This window comes from Limulus polyphemus, unplaced genomic scaffold (genome assembly GCF_000517525.1).
Source record: "Limulus polyphemus unplaced genomic scaffold, Limulus_polyphemus-2.1.2 Scaffold1086, whole genome shotgun sequence".
Lineage (NCBI taxonomy): Eukaryota > Metazoa > Arthropoda > Merostomata > Xiphosura > Limulidae > Limulus > Limulus polyphemus.
The window spans coordinates 255,715-278,367 of NW_013666696.1; the positions used below are offsets into that span (position 1 = coordinate 255,715).

The 22,653-nt window shown below is 35.1% G+C and overlaps 1 protein-coding gene across 3 annotated transcripts in view; it reads right to left on the reverse strand.

Moving 5' to 3' along the window:
- The window catches only part of LOC106462060 (SET and MYND domain-containing protein 4-like), a 74,141-nt gene that overhangs the window by 43,418 nt on the left and 8,070 nt on the right, over positions 1-22,653 (reverse strand). For all 3 annotated transcript variants that reach the window (XM_022389193.1, XM_022389194.1, XM_022389195.1), the window contains exons 3-5: positions 10,045-10,186; positions 8,710-8,823; positions 6,920-7,043 (exon numbers count right to left, since the gene is read on the reverse strand). In XM_022389193.1, the coding sequence (XP_022244901.1) occupies positions 6,920-7,043; positions 8,710-8,823; positions 10,045-10,186 (380 nt within the window). The remainder of the gene's footprint in view (positions 1-6,919; positions 7,044-8,709; positions 8,824-10,044; positions 10,187-22,653) is intronic.

A 22,653-nucleotide genomic window follows, 5' to 3' on the forward strand; every position in this document is an offset into this window, starting at 1 on the left:
TTACCATCTACAAAGCTATCATTCATATCGACTATAAATAAAACCAGAATGTATCTATTTCTACTAAACAGTAACTACAGAATAATGATCTGAGTATAAGAAAAAGTAAGTATACATTTAGATGGTAGCTGGAAAATAGAAACATGTTTTTGACAATGTTACTGCCTGTACAAAACACTAAAGACATTTTAGTAGATATACAAACTAAAATTAAAAGTTCAACAAAGTGCAATAAAGTAAAGTAAAACAAGATTCAGTATCTCATAGCTTGTATATGCAGTAAGTTACTGAGAGCATGTTTAAGTATAATCACTTTTATTCTCTTTGTTACATGAAAACCAGAAAAAATACAATAAAACCTTTAAATATGATATGAAATTTAATATTAGAGTCAGTTGAAAATGAGTGTTCTACCTTAAGAGAAAATCCATAATAAATATGAGAATATACATATGGCATTGCTAAAAAAGTTTCACTACAGCTCACCAGTCTTTATACCCCATCAGTTTGGCATCATTTCAGACCATATGCTGATTACGTGACTTCTCTCCACCAATCATAATGCACCTTTATACTGACACAGCTAGCTTCCTCTACTATTCTAGAACAATCCCCACTTTCAAGAATTGGTAGGCACAAACCAGCATCTCAGTGGGGAGGAAGGGTGAGAGGAGGTAAGTACCTATTGGAAATACACTTTCAGAGGAAGAAAATGTTAACTTCTGAAACGGTACTACCTCTTCTCACCCAAGTTGCCAAGGCGGAGGGGCCGATGAAGGCACATCAATCTCAAATCAAACAGAAAGAGACCACACTAAAAGAATGGGTGTGCTTGAATATGATAAGAAAACACACCAGTGGGGTACAGCACTACTTCTGGAACAGGTATGCTCTTCATCCACCAATCAATACAGTAACACAATTGGAGTGGAACTGAATTGACAGACACCACTGAGGTCAATAAAAAGACATGCAGCACTGACTCAGTGTAGGAAGTGCTGGATAATTATGACATGAATCAGTATGGTTTTGACTAACCTGGAAAGAGAAAGGCTCATATGTATGTGCCAGAAAAGTGCTGTTGGTTACACTGGACTATGCCAAGTGCAGTCCATCTGGGCAAAACATCCAGTTGAAATGCCTTGTATAAGATGTAGCAATCAACAAGTGTGGTAAATTTGGGGAAAAACATCCAGGGAAAGCACCTTGGATACACAAGATTATGAAAGATATAAATTACTGTTATGAGTGCAACAGTGAGTTATAGTATGGTGCCAGTAAATGAGCTATAAAGAAAAACTAAATAATACGTGACTCGGGCTTAAGAAATGTGAAAGGTATTTGAATAGGCCAAGTAAGTCTGCCCAGGCAAAAAACATCCAGGGGAAGTGCCTTGAGATAAGTCAGATTACTCCTAGAGTGGTCCACCTGTGCAAAAACATCTAGTGGTAGGACCTTGTGTAAGAATTTGAGATCAACAAGTGCAGTCCACCTGGGAAACACCCAGGGGGAAGCACCTTGGACACATAGGATTAGGCCAGGTGCAGTCTACCTGAGCAAAAAACATCCAGGGGAAGAACCTTGGGTTGCACCAGATTATGCCAAATGTGGTCCATCTGGGCAAAAACATCCAATGGAAGTGCCTTGCATAAGAAATATATGAACAACAAGTGCAGTTTGCCCAGGGGAAAATAAAACCAGCACTTTGGATACTGAATATTATTGTTTAATTCATTGTTCAGTACCATAATAATTATAATAACTATAGCTTTCTTCTCACCATGTAGGTAAAAATGGGCTAGAAAGCTTTATTTCGTTCTTCAAAACCCACTCAGGAGGAAACCTCCACAGTCCACCACTCCAATGACTGAGAACCAGAAGTGGTAAGGACTCCAGTGTTCCACTAGAAGAGAAGGGGAAGTCCAGAGGAATGACACACCTGAGACAGTGCAATGGGTTGCTGCAGTTCCCTATTTTGAAGGCAAATAGACCCCTAACTGTAGCAATCACAGGTTAGTAGGGATGGGCAGAAATCCCCATCTGCTTTCCTCATGAGGTCCATGAGCAATGGTTCTCTATAAGTGAAACTAGTAATTTGTAGTTAAAAAAAATATATATACACATACCACTGGACAAGCTGCCAGTGTTCTTACAGAAACATCCCATTTCAACATTGAGCATTATAGAATTATTTATATCTAGTGAAAATATAATATGAAGCATACCTGACCAGGCAATACTCACCACCAGGTTGGATCCTGAAATATGATAAGTATCAACTAAAAATATATAGAAAAAGTAATATGTCAACCTACCTCATGAAGAAAACTATACCTGCCTCAGGAAGACAAAGCCAGGTTGTGCAGATAATGTGCGATGAATGTATCGGGAGTTGTCCACATCTTATCCTGAATGATCTCCATCAAAGACTGGTGAAGGTGAGCAGCTAAAGACATAGTTAGGTGATGAACTGGGTGAAAAGAAACATTGTGCAGATGACAACCTTCCATGGACAGGTCAGAATGTCAGTTGTATAAGTTGACAAACCCAACCAATGAGTGCAATAGGGACAGATCATGGGACAAGGGGAATCCTTGGAACAAATAGATGAGAATGATAACATGAAAGGAGGCAGTAAGAGCCACATAACATCTGAGGGAACAAACTGGAAAAAGAAGTCTATCCAGGACTGAATGGGTGGGAAATAGGAGAGAAGGCCAAACCATCTGCTTGGGCACCAAATGTCTAGGTAAGGAAGGTCTAATTAGGATAGAGGATAATACAAGAGGAATGGGAAAGGATGTGGGAAACATCCATGGCATAAATATCAGAACAACAAGGACTGCAAGCAAGGAGGAGGAGGAAGAGGACTTGAGGGAAAGATGGTACAAGAAAAATGTAGCAATTGGTTCAAATTGAGAACTGGACAGGGCAAGAAGGACATAATTGAGATAAAATATTGCAAAACAAAGGGACATAGAGAACAGTCAAGATGAAAGAAACAGAAAATGAGGGAAATAACAGGGAAGAAGAAAGCTTTCCAGAAAGAGGAGGATCAGAAGATGTTCAACAAGGCAGCCCTATAAGTAAGAACAGTTGACACAGACAAACCCTGAACAAACAACCAGGTTAAAAACTGGGAAAGATGAGGTACCAAAGGACAGGAGGGGTTGAAGCCATGGGGAATAGACCAGGGTCTGAAGGTAGACCACTACCTCTGGTACATAGACAAGGAGAAAGTTGAATGGAACAAGAGAGATGCTACACATGGGGTAGGTCTCTGAGCTGAGGCAAGAGATCGGACAAAAGCTACGCATAAAGATAGAGTTTGGTGACATCAGAATGAGTTATGTCTGACTGCAGTTGTTAGAGAAGAGAGACAAGATAAGACAGAGATAAGAGCAGGGGATGTCGCTCCAGTAAGTGCCAGAGCAAAGGGAATCATGTCTAAGTAGGTAACTATGAAGCAATGAGCAGGATATGAGAAGGAGTGGTCTGGATAAAGGAAAAGGATGCATCTCTTTGCAGAGCTGAAGGGTGTGGAACCAGAGACCAAAGGAAAGGAATTTTGGCATTCCAATGAATAGTAAACACATTCATATGTGATGTTCCCAGTTGAGAGAACACCCACCGAAGTACCCATGGAAGAAGGGACCACTTCGTGGGGAGAACCTGATTGGGTCAGAATAAGTGATCAGCCACCAGATTGATAATGCTGGAAAAGTAACGTGCCAAGATTGCTATGTAGTGGTCATGGGCCCAGTGAAGAAGATCCAGAGTCTGTAAACACAGAGATCTGGATTTGGTTCCCCCTTGCTTGGTGATATAGTCAATGACAGTGGAATAGTTGGAATGAACCATAACTACCTGTCCCCTGAAGAATGGGAGGAAATGATACAGAGCCCATTGAACTGCCTAAAGTTCCAGGATGTTGAAAATAGAGAGTAGCCTCCTCAATGGACCATTGAGCAGAAAATTCTTGGGAATCGAGGAAAGCCTCCCAATCCACCAAGAAAGCATCGGTAAACAGATGAGACCACAAGTAAAATAAAGGAATGGGAACTCCCACCATAGTCAGTTCCCTGTTGGCCACCAAACAAGGTCGATCCTGATCCCAGGGTAAAGAGTAATGGGATGGTCCAAGGGATAATGGAAGAAGTTTCATTGGTCAAGAAGCATCCAGTGAAGGAAATGCAAGTGAGCTTGAACCAAAGAAATGAGAGCTTCCAAGAAAGCCCACATCCCTAAAAGAGAGAGCACCTTTGTGCAGCGTGAAAAGGAGAGGGTAAAGTCATTGAGACTACCTGCTCCATAATCCTTAGCATAAGTGAAGAAGGTTGCACCCAACGAAGATGGGAATTGAAAAAAAAACCCAATGGAATAAGATATTTAGTGGAGTTAAGAACAACTTCTCCAATTGGATCAGAAAACCCTACCTGATTAGCTTCCCAAAGAAGTAAGCAGCCACGACTGACAGACTGGGCATGGGAAGAGGCAAGCAGGAGCCAGTGTCCATGAAAAGAAGTCTGAAGACCCAAAGAGTGAAAATAATGGGCAAAAGAGCATACCATTTCACAAAACACACAGAGCCAAAGAAGGTCTGAATGGCAATGCCCGGAACTGGAAGACACAACTTTCATGAACGAACCAAAGAAAACTACATGACACTGGAGTAGTTGGCCTATGAAGATAAACATCTGTCACAACAATTTGGTCATCCAGAGTTCCAGGGAGAAAATCCCCCAAAGTGAGAGGTAGGACATCAGGAAGTAGCGAGGTGGCTCTAGATAAGTGTTCAACCAGGACAGGTCTATGATGGACATCCAATTTCCCATCTTTCAAGGGACAACAATTACATGGAAGTAAAATCCCAGTTGAATGGGTACCACCCAATCGACAGCCTCTTTGTGTAATAGGTCTTGAACAGACTAGGCAAAAGAATTGGAAGAGGTACAATCCCTAGGAGGAGGGAAGGAGATCTGGGAAGTGGATAGGGGGGGAGCAGAACTGAAGGCCGAAACCTTCAGATAGAACTCGTAAAACTGTCATGAAGTGTAGCCAAAAAGACACAAAATAAACATACTTAGAGCAGGTACTCATTATAAATGAACTAACACAATCTAGTCTACAAAGTACATAAAAATAAAGAACTTGCAAATCTATGAAATTTGACCTAAAACATAAAATGATAAGCAACATCTAAAGTACAAAATCACTATAGGAACTCAGAAGATAAAAGACACGTAAATATTGAAGTTATAAGTCCATCCAAAGAACTGATAAGACAAAGTACATGAAAATAAAACCTACCCTGAAAAACATAGAGAATGAAAAGGCACTCAGTTAACAAACAATAACAAAATTTGACTCGAATCTAATCTTCAATTAGATGTGAAAAAGGAACTTACAAACTAACAAACATAAACAGTGAAAAAAGTATAAATAATGAATGAACACACCCACAAAATTGGCCAAAGTTACAATTACCCAGAAGTAACTATCATGCAAAACCCATACATATACCTAAAATTAAACAAAAACAAAGTAATAATAAAACTCTAAATGCAAATTTAAACTAAAGTAACTCAGATGGTAAAGTAATTATAAAAATCTAACTGACCAAATACTGAACTGAGAAGATATGAAAGACCTAAATTATCAAGTGAGAAAATTAGGCCAATTTACACGAGCTCACAAACTCGTGAAACATGGGTATACCTAATGGGAGTGAGGAATACATGATGAAAAATGTATCACAGATGTTCTGGGAAAAGAATGATACCTAACCCAGGAGATTACATGGAGATGTTGTAACAGGTGGAAGGTGCAGAAGAAAGAAATTTCCACTCTGTAGTTATATCCTTCGTCACAAAAAATCGCAATAAGAAAGGAACAAATCATTGGCACAACATAAAACATGAACTCCCTCAAACTAAATCCTATACTTCCCCTGCAAACATCATTGAGATCTGGGGACTCATTTCACAACCATTGTCACCTGTTGCAGAAATTTCATCATCTGCCATATTAAATCTCAAATTCATATGAACAAATTAGAATTCAGAAAACAGAAATATTTCTAAAACAAATGAGTAGAAACAATGGAAATCAAACATAAGAAGTTGAAACTGATATAAATTTGTGACTTGAAGTTAGACCTACTGAGTTTCTGATACACACCTGAAGCTAGGCCAACTAAGTTTCTGATACACACCTGAAGCTAGACCAACTAAGTTTCTGATACACACCTGAAGTTAGGCCTACTGAGTTTCTGATGAACACCTGAAGTTAGATCTACTGAGTTTCTGATACACACCTGAAGTTAGACCTACTGAGCTTCTGATGAACACCTGAAGTTAGACCTACTGAGTTTCTTATGAATATCTGAAGAAACACCTACCAAGTTTCTGATGAATATCTGAAGAAAGACCTACCAAGTTTCTGATGAATATCTGAAGAAAGACCTACCAAATTTCTGATACACACCTGAACTTAGACCTACTGAGTTGCTAATGAACACCTGAAGTTAAACCTACTGAGTTGCTGACACTAAAAATATGGTATGGAATGAATACCTACCTAAACACAATATCAAACTCAAAACCATATGAAAAAATTAATCAAACATGGTATTTCATATACAACTAAAAGTTTCCTTTGAGAGTTATTGCATTGTGTGATTGAAATAATACACCTTTTGCATGTTATTAACATCTTCCATTTGATATATATATAGATATATACAAACTTTCTAGCTAAAACAAACATTCTTACTTATAAAATAAAATCATACCAGTCTTTATTATGGCCTATTTTTTGGTGAAAAGAACTTTGCACCAAAAAATGACTGAGTACAATATTTTTAATGTCAATGTTTTTGGCTTAAAAAATAAATATTTTTAAAATTTAACATTCATACCTCGCTTTGCATAACTATAATCATTAAGATAGTGTAAGCACATTCCTTTTCTTTGATAGAGCTTGTAGCTTAATTCTTGAGGATATCCTTGTTGAAAAGCTCTTTCAATATCTTTGAGACACTCCTGAAAAACAAGAACCACCACTTCCATTTATCTGTTTTTACTAATTAAGGATACAATTATTTATAAGAAAAATTCAATTGTTTTCTTTTTCTTGCCTCTTAGCTTGAGAAATTAAGCTATACATTTCCTAATTTCTTTGTTATTTCTGTACAAATATTGAAGAACTAGCAGTGATATGCAACGTGTATTCTTTTTGACTAATTCTGATACTGTTAACAGAAAAGTTTAATTTGCAACCAATGAAGCTGATCTCTAATATAAACATGAATATATTCACAAGTTATACTAACACTTACATATTTTTCTTAGTTAAGTAAAAACAGTTCTGAAAGTGATAAGTATGCACCTGTGCAAACTTTTGGGATCCTATCCAAAATTTTTGGAAAGTTACAATCAATAACAACCTGTTCAAATAGGGAAAAATTCAGATTCAAAAAGCAAACATGAATATTGTCAAAGTACTTGTACATAACTACATAAAAAAAAACACAATTTTATCACAATTGTGTTTATTCTACTGTTAAAAGAACAAGTTACATGACAATCATTCATTCCTTCAAGTAAAACAAATAAAAGATAATACTAGAAGTTATCATTATTTACTCCTGCTTTGTGTGTATTAAAGAAATGACTATTTCTGATTCTTCATGGTACTCTAATTTTATGCTATAGATTTTTTTTTGTAATATACTTGGCACCAGACTTATGATTTTTCATAAAGAGTACATTACATTAGGTCTTATAATTACCCTTGGCCTGTGAGGATATTGTAATCATGAAAATTTTACACAAGATGTGAAGTCAGTATGGAACAGTCTTCCCTAACTTTGGTCCAGATCCAAACCCAGATTCAGAATCACATTGAAGCATTTTTTTATAATGGAGGAATAGGGCATTTTCATGATTTTTGGTTAATAACTTTGTAAAGTGTGATCAGATTTGTACCAAATTTCATGGGCATATTAAGGTTGAGACTCATCACACAACAAAAAATTAACTTGATCATTAATCATTCTGGATCTAAGAAGGATTTTCTGAGTTTTCAAAGGTGAAATTTTATGCTATTCAATACAAACACATGCAATATCGAAAAGGAGTGGCAGGGTGAGTATATGCAATCTCTCCAATTGCTATTGTTCCTTCTCAACTCCAGGAGAGGATTACACTTCAAAGTCTGGATGAGATGGCTGTCAATCAGGTAGTTCTTATTGAGTTAAGAGTGTGTACAGAACAAACACGATTATTACATACTGTTATAATGAGAGAAGTTTCTTTTTAATCTGATTTCAGTGCCTAACTCAAGCAACTAAAACTTAGTCAAGTTCCACCATTTTACACTGGGTTTTAAGCTCCAACATTTATAACTATTTAGTTATTAACTTTATTCAGTATAGAGATGAATATTGTAGTCAAATGTTTTGTACATAAGCTACACTGAGAAACTCAAGACAGTAAAACAATGTCCATTTATCTCACACAACATTATAAAAACTGTTAATAAATTATCATAATTTTGCAATACAACTAATATCTGGAGAAATAATTTACAATGCTGATAAATAAGATCATCAACCTAACACTTACATATAGTAGCTACTAACTTGCAAGTTTTAGATATTTTAGAAAGTTATTTCAGAAGATTACTACAATAAATTCTCAACACTACCTTATACATATGAAGATGAAACAGTGCAGCAGAGCGATTGGCAAACCCCAGAGCTAGCTCTTCATGATGTTCCCCAGCATCATTGGGTCTTGGAAAGGGAGCTGATAAAATGCTCTAAAATATATGGGGAGGGGGGAATAAAACATGCAGTAGAATACAATTTAAAACACTTATAAAAAATTTTAAGTGAGGATTAATTGATAACTTTCTGTAAAAATAAAATTTAAGGGTCCTTTAAATCAACAGTGATGTTATATGGTGTATGTCAACTAAAGAGTACGTTTTCACTTTTTTTATAATGATACAATTATATCTTATCAGTAAAATACCTTATGTGCTACTATATATATTAACATTCATTTGAGTAGGAGAAGCTAGAACAAAGTCCTTTTGCGTGGAAATTTATCCACTTATTGAAAATACTTAATGTCTGTAGGAAACATAAAACCATGAACTGACTCAAGATGATGTACATTCTTAAACAAAAAGATTTTCCTGCATAATAAGTATTCACATGCTCAGTAATGACTAACACAGTAAGTTATTGAATATGTATAATAGTTATGTTCAGTAATAATTCATATGTTTTATTACTGCACATGTAGCATTCTCAGTATTGATTAACATAGTAGATTACTGTACATGTAGTTATGCTCAATAATGACACAGTAGATTACTGTACATGTAGTTATGCTCAATAATGACACAGTAGATTACTGTACATGTAGTTATGCTTAATAATGACACATAGTAGATTACTGTACATGTAGTTATGCTCAGTAATGAGCCACATACAGTAGCATATCAAGGCCCCCTCTGAAATCTTAACACTCAAGTTTTTTATCATTGTTTACAAATATCTTAATATTAGCAGTCATGAAAGATCATTCTCATTGAATCATGATCACAATATTATATGGAAATTAGCAGAAGTGATCTAAACCTTAACTAATTTCATAAATATCATATTATACAAATTTTTACTTTCAATTATAGAAAACATACTAATGTTAGCATAGCCTCTAATCAAATTAACATGAACGAAAGAAAGCCTGAAATGTAATTATTCTTAATAAATTTTAAACATTTCGAGACATAGATTCGAAGCTAACTAATAAACAAGAAAAATCAATAAATTTCCATGTCAGGTTTCACAACCCTCTCTCTCTCTCTAGTTGTTACATGTACAAATAACTTTGATGTTTATAACAAAATCTTCTATATATGTAAAACACATTCTGAATATCAGCTTTAATTAACTTTTTATATTTTCTTACTTTCATGATGACTTTACTCAGTAACATAATCTTAAGCAGTAGCTCTTATGTAACAAACCTGTGTATAACATTCAACAGCTTTGCCAAAGTCTTTATCATGAAAACATCGATTTCCCTCCACTCGCAGCTCAGATGCCTTTTCCCAATGTTTCTTGTGTTGTGAACCACAAATTACGTTTAACCAAAATGAAAGCTTGTTTCTAAGATAAAACAACAAAAAAGGAAAATTAACAAAGAAGTAGCCAATTATATGAAAAGAGTCACAGTATTACATATGATAATAACTCATCCAAACATGATACTACGTTTTTAAGTTTTTACTTGTGTTTTTTATAATAAACGTAGCTCCATATTTATGCAAGATAAATTAAACATAATTCACTACATTTTTCTCCATCAGAATCTTATCATCTAAGTTCTGAGTCCATCTCATATCCAACAGTTAAAGTTCATGTTCTTTTCTTTAAATTTTTAAAATTCAATATGTAGCAATAGTGCAATCCTCTTCTGGTTAAGAGCTGGTTTTCATAGCTTAATGTAAAGAGTTCTAGCATATTAAAGTGGGAATTCTTCCCAAAAAATGAAGAATGATGCAGAAAAAAACTGGAGGTAGGTTTTAGCACCAAAGTGTTCACTTAATCGACTGCACAGCCTTCTAGTGGTTAATCCAATATATAACCTTAGTCATACACCACAAGCAATGTTGTCTTAAAGTTCAAGAGCTCTTTTAACCATGACTCTGTTCAAAGTTAACATTTTCCTTACCTAAAAATGTACTTCAGACGGGTACTCACATTTCTGCAGAACTAAGAGCTATTACCTTGCACAAACTAAAAGTCTTCATTGAAACTCTCATTCCTACATGTATTAAGATAGACTGTGTCCAATTGTGATGTAATAATCATTAGCTATATCCCTTCACAAATAAAAAAGTGACATATCCTCCATTTGCTGTAAACCCTACAAGCACTGGTGTTTCAATAAAGACTGTTTCTTAACAAGGCAAAAGAAACACATTGGAAGCAAAGAAAAAAAGGTGGGAGGTTCTTTCGAGAGGTGAGTATCTATCTTAAATACATTTTCAGGTAAGGAAAATTTTAACTTCAGAAATACTAATCACCTCTACATAGAACTACGAGCTAGAATCCCACACTGTACTACTCACCTCTACATAGAACTACGAGCTAGAATCCCACATTGCACTACTCACCTCTACATAGAACTATGAGCTAGAATCCCACATTGTACTACTCACCTCTACATAGAACTACGAGCTAGAATCCCACATTGTACTACTCACCTCTACATAGAACTACGAGCTAGAATCCCACATTGTACTACTCACCTCTACATAGAACTACGAGCTAGAATCCCACATTATAAGATTATTACCTGAAAATGTATTTGATAAGATGGTAGAGGAGCCAGTACAGAAAAAGAAATGAAAATAAGATGAGCTCCTTTCTGGAATTAAATCATCAGAAAGAAAAATTTATGAAGTATGTCACCCATTATGGAGGGGGAACCTAGTGGGGAATCACTCAGTGGGAGACTGCATCTTTGTCATGCAGGGAATACTCTTTATCCAATAAAAATAGTAAAGCAAATGTACTTTCAAAAGAACTTTCTGCATGATAATGAAGTGTCGCATAGGTAAGTGAAATGTAAAACTACACAACCAGCCATTATATATCAGGCAGTTAGCAGAACGTATGTATGTAGTGTAACTATGGCAATAATCAAGCCATAAAGTATTGGAGACATATGTAAAATACTTACCAGCATAAGCAGGTGCAGGGAAGAGTTATCCTAGCCTGGCATCCTTAGGAGAATGCAGGACCCATACAGTTAACATAACCTCCAGAAATAGCTATGTTCATAGTGTAGCGGAGCAGTCACATACCAGTGGGTACACCAACACCCAAGAGAACTATCTATATCAACCTCCCCAGAAGCCTGGGACTGGTCAAGCATAGGTTTAAGTACTAACCTAAAAGAAAATGGGAAGGAGGGAGCTTGAATGGGAGAAGAGCACCAGAGAGGTGCTCACATACCAAACAGGAATCATCACATCTGCATAAGATATAGTGATAGACTGTCCAAAATAATATATCATGAATAGAGACAGTAAAACTAGCCAGGCATGAGAGAAGTATCACACTTGGTGCTGTCATATTTTTCAGATGTATGGCCTGGAAGGTGAAATATATATATATATATATATATACTGTCTCACACAACACCCCATCTCAACAGCAGGTGCTGGGCTGTTATCCCGTACTCAATATAGATTTCAAGAGAGAAGTATTTCCTCCATAATATAGGTATATAGATCTAATAAGGTGGTTATGGGACCTGCAAAAGTAAGAAAGAAATAATTAACAACTTACTTGTTTAGAGTCTCTGTGAGGATTGAAGAGTGCCAACTAGAGGGAAACAAAAACAAGAGGCAGATTATACTGCAATGTTATGTACATAACATGACTCAAAGGTGTTGGGAATCATCCACATCCCCACCTGCAAGATTTCATGCAAAGGATGTTGATGGCTAGAGACAAGAGAAACCATGAATTGACAAACTTAGGATGGGTGGAGACATGAAAAATAAGAAAAATGTCAACACCAATAGAAGAACAAACTAGTCAGATGAGGTGTATGACCCAAACTGTTAAAGTGGAAGAAGATAAGTTACTATAGGAAGATGAATCCCATAGCAAGAACAGACACTGTTGAATGCCTTAAGAAGAGGCATTATAGTTGAGATAACAACAAACAGCCCATACAGGCCAAAGGAAACAAATGGGATAGGAAATGTCATCCATGGTAGAAAAGGAAGGGAGGTCAATGGAGAAAACATCACCTTCCCAAGCAGTCCAAGTTTTTGAGAGCAAGGAGCATCCAGGGAATAATATTAACCTCTCCTTGTACTACAGAATGTGGGTGGCATCCACGCCAAAGATATCAGAGCAATAGTATCCACAAGCAAGAATAAGAAAATGTGTTTTATGAGAATGATAGTAGAGGCAACAGATGGTAAACATTTCAAACGGGGGACATGTGAAAGCCCTGAGAACTATACAGATCTTCCAGTCCAGAAGTGAAACCATAAAAGGAGAAGAACTGATGAAAAGAGTGTGCGAGAGATCTCTAATAAGAAAGAAATGAAGAATGGCTGGGGAAGAGACAGGAGGTTATGTACAAAGCCATCATCTGTAACTAACAATAGTTAAATGGCAAGAAGTCAAAGAGGCATATAAAAGAATGAACCAATTCAGACTGAGAGCATTCACTACCAAGGCAGTAGAGTCTAATACTGAAGACCAATAAAGTGAAAGCTAGGTGTTGAGGTGAGTCAGAAAGATAGCAAATAAATGACACAAAAATCAGAGCAAATCCAGCAAAAACAACAGAGTATGGAGGGGACCACTCTGTGGGAAGGATCCAATCTAGAAGTGATAGTTCATCTGCCATCAGAGTCTAAGCTCCTGAGACATAATAAACTGAGAACTGAACATTGTGGTTGTGGGCCCAAATGAGAAAGCTTAGAGCAAGGAAAACAGAGATTCTGAGGCGATGAGGTGAATGTCTCCCTGTTGGGAGTTAGATGAAATGGCAGAGAGAATGTTTAAATATATCATAAGAAGAATACCAGAGGGTGTCCTTCTTAGCTCATATGCGGTACAGGCTCATCTTTCTCGTTTTTATCTTTGAGCCTCAGAGCTCTTTATATCAAGGCTTTCATGTATTCTTGCATGAGAGGACTTGCCTCTTTTTTTAGGGTCTTGCTCTTCTCTTGAGGCCATCAGTGGATTCTGGCTGATCATTTAAAGTGTATTCAGACATCCACTGTCTTCTCTTGTGTTTTTCCCTCCATTTTTACCATCATGCACCCTTGTAAACTTAGCACTTTCATTCTCACCCTTCCCCAAAGCAATCTTTGCCTTAAATCTATCCATTTTGTCTTGCTTCCTTGATTTCTAATGGACAACATTTAGTCAATTAAGTCTGTCTTTATACAACTACCGTTGAGAAAAGTAAAATTTAACCTACCCTTTATTTTTTAAGGAAATCAACAATATTTTTCTTAATTTTTTGTAAAGTGCTGGTCTCTACTGCTGCTAATGGCAACTCTTCCAATAAACCAATCACCCTGTTAGATAAATCACTGTCTTAACTGGAATCTAGCCTGTCTTTCCAGATCTTAAACTAGGTGTGCATCCACCACATCTGAAGTCAATACATTCCAGAAGCTAACCATCCTGTCAGAGACTTCTACTGTCAACCCTTCAGATAATCTTGTAAATTTCAACAAAATCACTGCTTTCCCTTCTTTTTCTAATAAAAAAATTAAGTTGAGAAATCTTAACTTAATCTTATAAGATAACCCTTCCAACTGTGTAATCATCCTTTGAACTCTTTCCAGTAAGTCAGTTTTTTTTAGATAAAAAAGACCAAAACTCCACACATTATTCAAAGAAAGGTCTAACTACTGATTTATATAGAGATATAATTACCTCTTATGACTTATAATCAGAACATCTACAAATACAACCTAAAATCTTTTAGCTTTTCTATCAGCAACAGAGCACAGCCTCACTGGCTAAAATGACTTATCTTCCCATATTTATTCTCCCCAAGAAGGTCATCAATTCTGTCTATAAGATGCTGGTGAGAATACTATGCGTATGTTCAGTTTTTGTCACCTAATTAAGAATGAATGTTGAACAGTGTTTAGAGAGGAATACTCAAGAAAAATTCATGTATGAAGCAGTCATTATATAAGGATGAGTTGATAATTACTACTAATTATGGCCTTAAGATCACCCAAATCCATAATTAGTTACTAATTTTCAATCTTAAGACTTCAGCTACTAATCTCTTGTTTTTGTGGAAAGATGAAAAGCTAAGGGAGACATGATTGAAGTTTTATGATTATTAGAGGTTTGAAATTCTTTATTCAAGACGACATTAACAAAGAAAAAACATCTGCAGACATTAATTCTATGGTTACTGTTTAGGTCCATGAGACCTAGCCTGTACGGAGAATCATACGAGTCCAACAATACATATTGTAACTCTGAAATTTCTGAATGCATCTTCATGAAATTGGTAATATTTTGTTAAAGATTACAAGTATTTTCTACACAAAGAATGAGATTATTTTATTGAAGTATTTCAACTAAACATATGTTATTCTTTTATTGTAATTATTTGCACTGAGACTCTGAACATTTCGAGTGTTATCAATGTATAGTGCAATAACAAGAAAGAGTGTATAAACCTTTTAAATTTTCACCAAATAATATTCTTTTGGTTATATTCTTAATTGTAAGTCTTTACATTTTCATTTTATTTCTAATCTTTTATTTTCTTTTCTTGTCCTTTAGCATTATTATTTATCATCCTCAGGCAATATTACAGTACTGGTGTATAGGTGTTAAGAAAACTCTATAAGGATTGCTATAAATTAACTAAAAACAATTTTATTCACATTAAAATCCAATTTTTGTTTCATAATATTTCTTTACACACAACATTGACAGTGAAAATATCATTAGTATTTTTCAATTTCTCTTGGAACTGTAAATCAATAATTTTAACGTTCATTTTAGCTTTGAATGTGCATCTGTAAAGTTGACTAAACACAATTTTCTTTCTCTCATGTTTCTTCCATTTGAATATTTATTAATTAACATTTATTCACAACTTAAAACTTTTTAAACACAGCTTTTCAGCTTTCACAGTAGTATATGGTTTAACGTTATGTATTCGTAGAAATGAAGAACTGCTAATTTGATTTACATGCTACAATTGACGGTATTTTCATTAATATAATCAGTTGTTTTTATGATGTTAGAAAAACATGTAGGTTCAAGAAATCTTGATTAATTTGATTTACGTGCTACAATTAATGGTATTTTCATTAATATAATCAGTTGTTTTTATGATGTTAGAAAAACACGTAGGTTCAAGAAGTCTTGACGGAAATGAATAAAAATCCTATAACCTGAGCACTTTTGAAAGGTCCTCCTTTCAAAAGTGCTTGGGTTATAGGGTTTTTAATCAGTTGTTTTTAAGTATGCATTTAAAATTTAACATATTTGGAGGATCTATTTCCAACATTCATATAATTTAAGGGTTTTACATCAGCAACAATTATTTTGCAATTTACGAACTAATTTCAACAAAGCAACTGAATTCTAAACTAACTTATTGATTACATTGTTCAATGTTTAACTAAAATTATTGGAAGAAGGAATCATATACTATAATTCAGAACGTAATAATAACAGGTCAGTTTTAGGGAAGAGAAACATGATTTAATTAAAACGAATGGAAGATAATATGAATTGAAAAACGTAAGTAACTTTACTTAATAAAGTTTCCACTGTTACTAGTTTTAAATAGATTTCAAAATTAAAATTTGCCTTGAATTTTTAATGAACATTCTTCTTGCTACCTCAGACTGGTTAATTATTCCTAGCAGTTTTCAAGCTCGCCACAAAAAGTGCTGATGACAGCATGACATGAAAACAGAAACTGCTTATTATTTAGAAAGATTGTCAGCAGAGATAATTTAGCCTTCGGCAGAACGCTGTTGCACTCATGTACTACACTAAGCCTTATAAACCCAGACAAAGTTTGGGTTATATTCTTAATAAATATTAAACCTTTCTAATATGCATTTTAAAACATAAATAGCACATAATTAACTAAAATATAAAACTAGAATCTAAATACAATTTAACTGTCTACCTAACTGACATTTTTCTAGTTAAAAAACAACACAAAGAGCTAGTGAGAGCAAAAGTAGCAACAATGCTGCGAGCAGTTTAACTTGCTTTGTAAGGAATCTTGCATGCCAGTTTTAAAATATCATTGGGATATTGTACTTTAAAACAAGTTATTTCTATTGGTTATAAATATCTCCACAAATAAATAAATTTGAGTGCAAAATTGCAAGTCTATGTGTAGAAAGTGGGCATGGCTTCTGTCAAGCGTTCCCAAGAAATTTACTTCTTCTTTCTCAGAACTTGCCCTAAGGAATTTGAAGGAAGGATTTGAAGGAAGGATATGTAAACAGGGCAATTAGTCTTGTTTCTGTCTAGACGTAGATGTCTAGATATATGAATAATTATTTTAGTTACAGAGATCTAAAATCAAGACTTGTAAATGCTCGTGCATCACAGGACAATAAAACCATAGATTAAAGAGTTTCTTCTAAGTTTCTTTTGAAATAAAGGAATTAAACTTAGATAACATAAGATATTGAATTATAATATTCATTATAATGCTAATTTTATTAACATACATTAATAGCAAAGTTGCTTATTTAAATTTTGAATGTAACTCAGTAAAACCTTATGACATGGGCAGAAAAGGGTACCTGTAACCTTAAGGTTAAAACTAGAGTACACAATTTTAAAATATGGAAAACTCAGACACGACTGCAAGTAAGGCATTATTACTTTTAACAGAGTAGTTGGCCTATGGAATAGTTACTTTCAAGTGTGGTAAAAGGTTCAGTGTTAAAGGAATTTAAGAAGAGGTTGGATGAGTATTTTGGAGATCAAGGTTGGATATAATAAAATGGGTTTCTTTATATAGTTTGGAAAATGATGTAAAATAGGGTATACTTGTATAGATGAGCTAAACAGCCTATTTCTATCCCTTCAAAATGAAATACTGATTTTCTTTAAAAAAAAAAAAAATTCAAAGACAACAAACAAGGGTCCTGTTGGTCCACCAAGGCTGTTTTGTCCACTTATAAAAGATACACACACAAATCCAGTCCTTATTATTCAAATACTTATCAAGTCTTCTTTAAACTGCCTTAAATTAACTGCATCCACCACATTTGAAGGAAACCCATTCCAAAGACCATCCACCCTGTCAGAAAAATCAAGTTTTCTTAGCTGAATACGACTCCTACTTTGTCACAATTTCCACTTGCATTCCCTTAACCCTATCATTCTCACCATTAAGTACAAAAAAGATGATGCATCAACACTATCAGTTCACTTAACAGTCTTAAACACCTCAATCAGATCCTCTCCCTCCTTTTTTTTTTAGAGAAAATTTCAGAAATCTTAACCTGTCTTCATATGATAATGATATCATCCTAGTTGTTAGCATTTTGGTGACCTTTGATTTGAGGATGATCTCTAACACATCGCATTGATGATTTTTAAGGTGGCTTAGAAAACTGATCCTTAAGAGACAGAGCCATCTAAAAAGTTGCAGGTTGTATCAATGCAGAAGGGTAGCCTGTGGCCAGCTAATCCCAGTTCTTGATGTCAAAATCTATTTCTTTGAAGTAGGTCTTCAGTATATTTATCGTATTTCATCTAGCTGCCAAGAGGGATCTGTCTGTGACTGAGTTGGAGATAGAGAACTTGTTTTGGGAAGCAGCAATTAGGTATCTTCTCACAGTGTCCAAGTCAGCAGAGTTATTGTTTGAGAATTCAATGCCAGCAACATTAGCTTCAGCAAGGACACTAATTTGTGCAATCATCTTCCCATTTGATGTGAAGGATCTTATGAAGGCATCATTGATGGTACTTCTCAAAGCACTTGAGATGTCAGTGATAGGTCATCCATATTTCACATCCATAAAGTATGGAGGATGATAACTGTTTTTGCAAACCTGAATCTTGGTGTTCTTGTGGAAGTTGCAAAAAATAAAAACATGAAGAAGGAGTTTTACAAAAGAGGCACTCGCAGATCAGCTGCTGTGCTGAAACCCCATGTTGACATCCACACTTTGAGAAAGGTGGCTTCCAAGGTAAGGGAAATGCTCAACTACATTCAACCTTTCCTTCAATGGTTATTTATGAGGGACAATATTTGTGGCCTAGAGCAGGCTAGTAGTGAACCTTAATTTTCTACATGTTGAGGGAAAGGTCCAAAGTTTGATAGGTTTCTGCAAAGAGATTTATGATAGTCTGAAGGTCTTCTACTCAGATCCACCCCAGAAAACTATTGCAAAAAAGACTCAATTTTTTGAGCCATACAAGTGTGTCCAGCACCTCTCACAAGGCTTGACCAGTCAATAGGATCAAAGGCCTTAGTGGGGTCATGAAAACCATGAAGGTCCTGGTATTGTTCCTGATAGTTTTCTTGCATCTGACAGGCAACAAAGATCATATCAGTTGTCCTACAGGATGGTTTGAATTCACAGTGAGATTCTGAAAGGAGGATTTTTCCTGTGATGAAAAAGGGAAATACCTTGATAATTCCCAAAAAATGACTTGTTTCCTTTCTTGAAAATAGTTAATGTTGGCATTTCTTACGCCCTCTGGAATCTCCTCTGTTTCAGATTCATAAAAAGAGATTGTATAATTTCATTGCCAGTTCCTTGCCACCAGCCTTGAAGGAATGCCATCTAGTCATGTAGTCTTGATGCTTTAACTTTCCTAATGGTGCACAATACTTCTTCCAGAGGAAGAGGGTTGGCAAGGAAGCTTTTATCAATGTTTGGGAATGAAGTTTATGGTGGCATCTCTCACAGTTGATTCAAAATTCAGGAGTGTCTCATAGTACTCCATCTATTTAGCTTGGATGGCTTTATTATCTTTCAGAAGCATTAAGCCACTTTGTGATCACATGGGAGTGGGAGCATAAGTGCTTTTTAATGATTGGAAAAAGATGTCCATCTTGTTTATCAGCAGGATGCTGGGCATCCTTTGTCTTGCCACCACTGGTTTTTGCTTTCCCAAATTTTCCTTTGAGCTTTAGCTATAAGGTGTTAGTATATGTCTTTCTTCTGCTTGGATGAAGTATCATTTCGTCAAGCAGAGTAGGCTCTTCTCTTTTAGGCAAGTAGGACTTAAATCTCAATGTTGTTTTCATCAAACTAGCTTTGGTGTCTGTGGTGGTATAGCCAATGAACTCAGCACAGACTGTATAGATAGCAGTTTTAAAGCCCTTCCAGAAATTTTGAATATTGCCTTCAGTTGTAGGCAAGCAATAAACTTATCTAAAGATGTTGTTGGAGACAATTGCAAGTCTCCAATTTTTGAAGAGACTTGATATTGAAAGTCCTTCTCATTGCTTTTGGATGTTTACAGTGTTTTAGAGCAAACCAAATGTTCAGGATGGATCTAACATAGCAATGGTCCATCCAGCAATTGTCAGTTCCTAGAATGGTTCATGTGATATAGATGTCTCTACAATCACATGCCCTGATGATGACATAATTGAGGAGATGTCAATGCATAGATCAAGGGTGTCTCCAGGTGGTTTTGTATTTGTTGCTCTAAATATGGTGTTTGTGATGACAAACCAATTTTGGCACATTTACCCAGGAGTAGGATGCTTTGGAATTGTAGTGGGAAAAATTTTAAAGTGTCTAGTAAAAGTAGGTTTGCAAAAATCATTTAGAAAAATATATCATAAAAGAAAGCCAACATATATATTCACTAAAACAAAATCCTGCCTCACTTCTCTGTTAACTGTTTTTGAAGTTATACTTCATATCTGTACAATGGAAAAAATAAGAACCTGGTGTAATAAATTTTCAAAAAGTTTTAATAAGGAGCTACATACAATAGATTATTTATCACATTGGTGAGAGTTGGAAAAAGACTAAATTGGATTGCAGAGAAGTTGGATGAGAGAAAGCAAAATGTTGTTATTAATGGAGTCCAGTCAAACTGTACCCTTGTTACTAGTATTTTTCCATATTTACCTTAATGATATTGACAAAGGTATAATAAGTAAACTCATAAAATTTGCTGATGACAATAAACTTGTGTATTTCTAACTGTATTGTTAGATACTACAGAATGATCTGGATCAATCTGTAAGTTGAACCAGCATTTAGCAAACAAACTTAAAGTTTGGAAGTGCAATCTAATTTATCTGGGTTATACAATTTGGATCACACCTTTTATAAAGATATTTATTGTGCACTAGGAAGCACGTGAGTGAGCATAAAAGGCAAAAATGTTGCTGAACCAAATGATTGAAGGAAAATATTTGAGATACAATCATAACCAAAAATAAATAGAAATTGCTACCTTAATATACTCTTGAGTTGGTTCTCGTTAAAGAAGTCATTTATATATTAAAACACCAACATGAGGTTCCTCTAAGGGTGACGTCAGGATAACAAGTTCCTGATTAATTATGTAGAGCACAAAGCTACACAATGGGCTATCTGTGCTGTGCTCATCATGGGTATCAAAATCTGGTCTTTAGCATTATAAGCCTTCAGACTTATTGCTCAACCATTGGAGGGCTAATAATTATGTAAAACATGTTAAACATTTAATCATGTGACATGTGACCTCACGGTCTGGGAAGGAAATATAAAGCATTAAGATTTGAAGTTACACTAAGATGAACGAAAGAGAAGTGTAAGGTTAGATATCTATTTTACTTGTTAAAATGATATTATTGCAAGTACTAGACCTTTATTTCTGATTTAACATTGTTTTTTGTAAAATTGTTCATTAGTATTTTGAATTATCTTACAAATTATGATTTTCTTTCTCGGGTTGTTTTTTTTTTCTTATATTTATTATTACTGTATTATTTTGTGTGTTTTGATATTAACAATGTTGCTTCTTTTGAATATCTGTATTTGTGCTTGTATTTGAAGTATTTTGTTACAAAGTCCTGGCCATGCAATAGTTAACTAATTGTTGATATTTTTTAAAGCTTGTGTTTAATAAATCTAATTCCTGGTAGTAACATCATTATTTAATATATTTAAGCATGACTGAAGAAAAGAATTTTCACATAATGGTAAATAAGTCATTCAAGCCATTGAGACAATGTTCTGTTGCTTGTATTAAATCCAAAAGAATTTTAGGATGTTAATTTTAAGACATATTAATAACAAGTAATTATCTCTCTATTCAAAGTCTCCAGGTGGGATAGTGATAAGTCTATGGTCTTGCAACACTAAAATCCGGGGTTCAATTCCCTGCAGTTGACACAGCAGATAGACCAATACAGCTTTGTTCAAAAACAAACAAAATCTCTATTCAAATCACTAGTTAGACCTCAGAATACCCCCCATAGTTCTAGCACATCTTCAACAGGATATTAACTTCAAACATTTCCAGAAAAAAAGGAAACATTCTTTAATGCTCAATATTTCAAAATTTATTTCTAGCTGTATTGAGGATATTCCGCACAAAAGAAGAACTTGGATCAATTGATAAGTTAGACAAATATTTAGAAAATGACCTTTAAACACAGAAGAGCAAAGTAATGCATTTTGGTTATCAAAATTCTGAGTTTTATTAGTTTACATGGTGATTAGCTAATGGAATGAGTTGTGTCAACAACAATACAGGTCAACACTTTACAACAGTTTAAAAGGTGAATCAAAGATTTCCTGAAAAACAGGGGTGAACTTAAGTTTTTACTTTTCTGAAGTGTAGGTGGGAAATGACAGCCTTTTTAAGCATGATATTTCTATATATGAAGCCTAACTTACTATTTGCCTTATTACTTACTGTTGCGTCAGCGAGGTCACGTGACTAGTATCACGCCACTTCTTTCTCGACCCTTCGGGAGATTACTAGATTGGGGGTAGTCTGGTATATATAAGATGGTCACAACGTGACGGGACATGTGTAGGTAGCGAGTAATTGATCTGCAGTCAGAGAGTATTGTTGAAGTTAACGTTCGTTATAGCGTTTGTTTTAGCGTG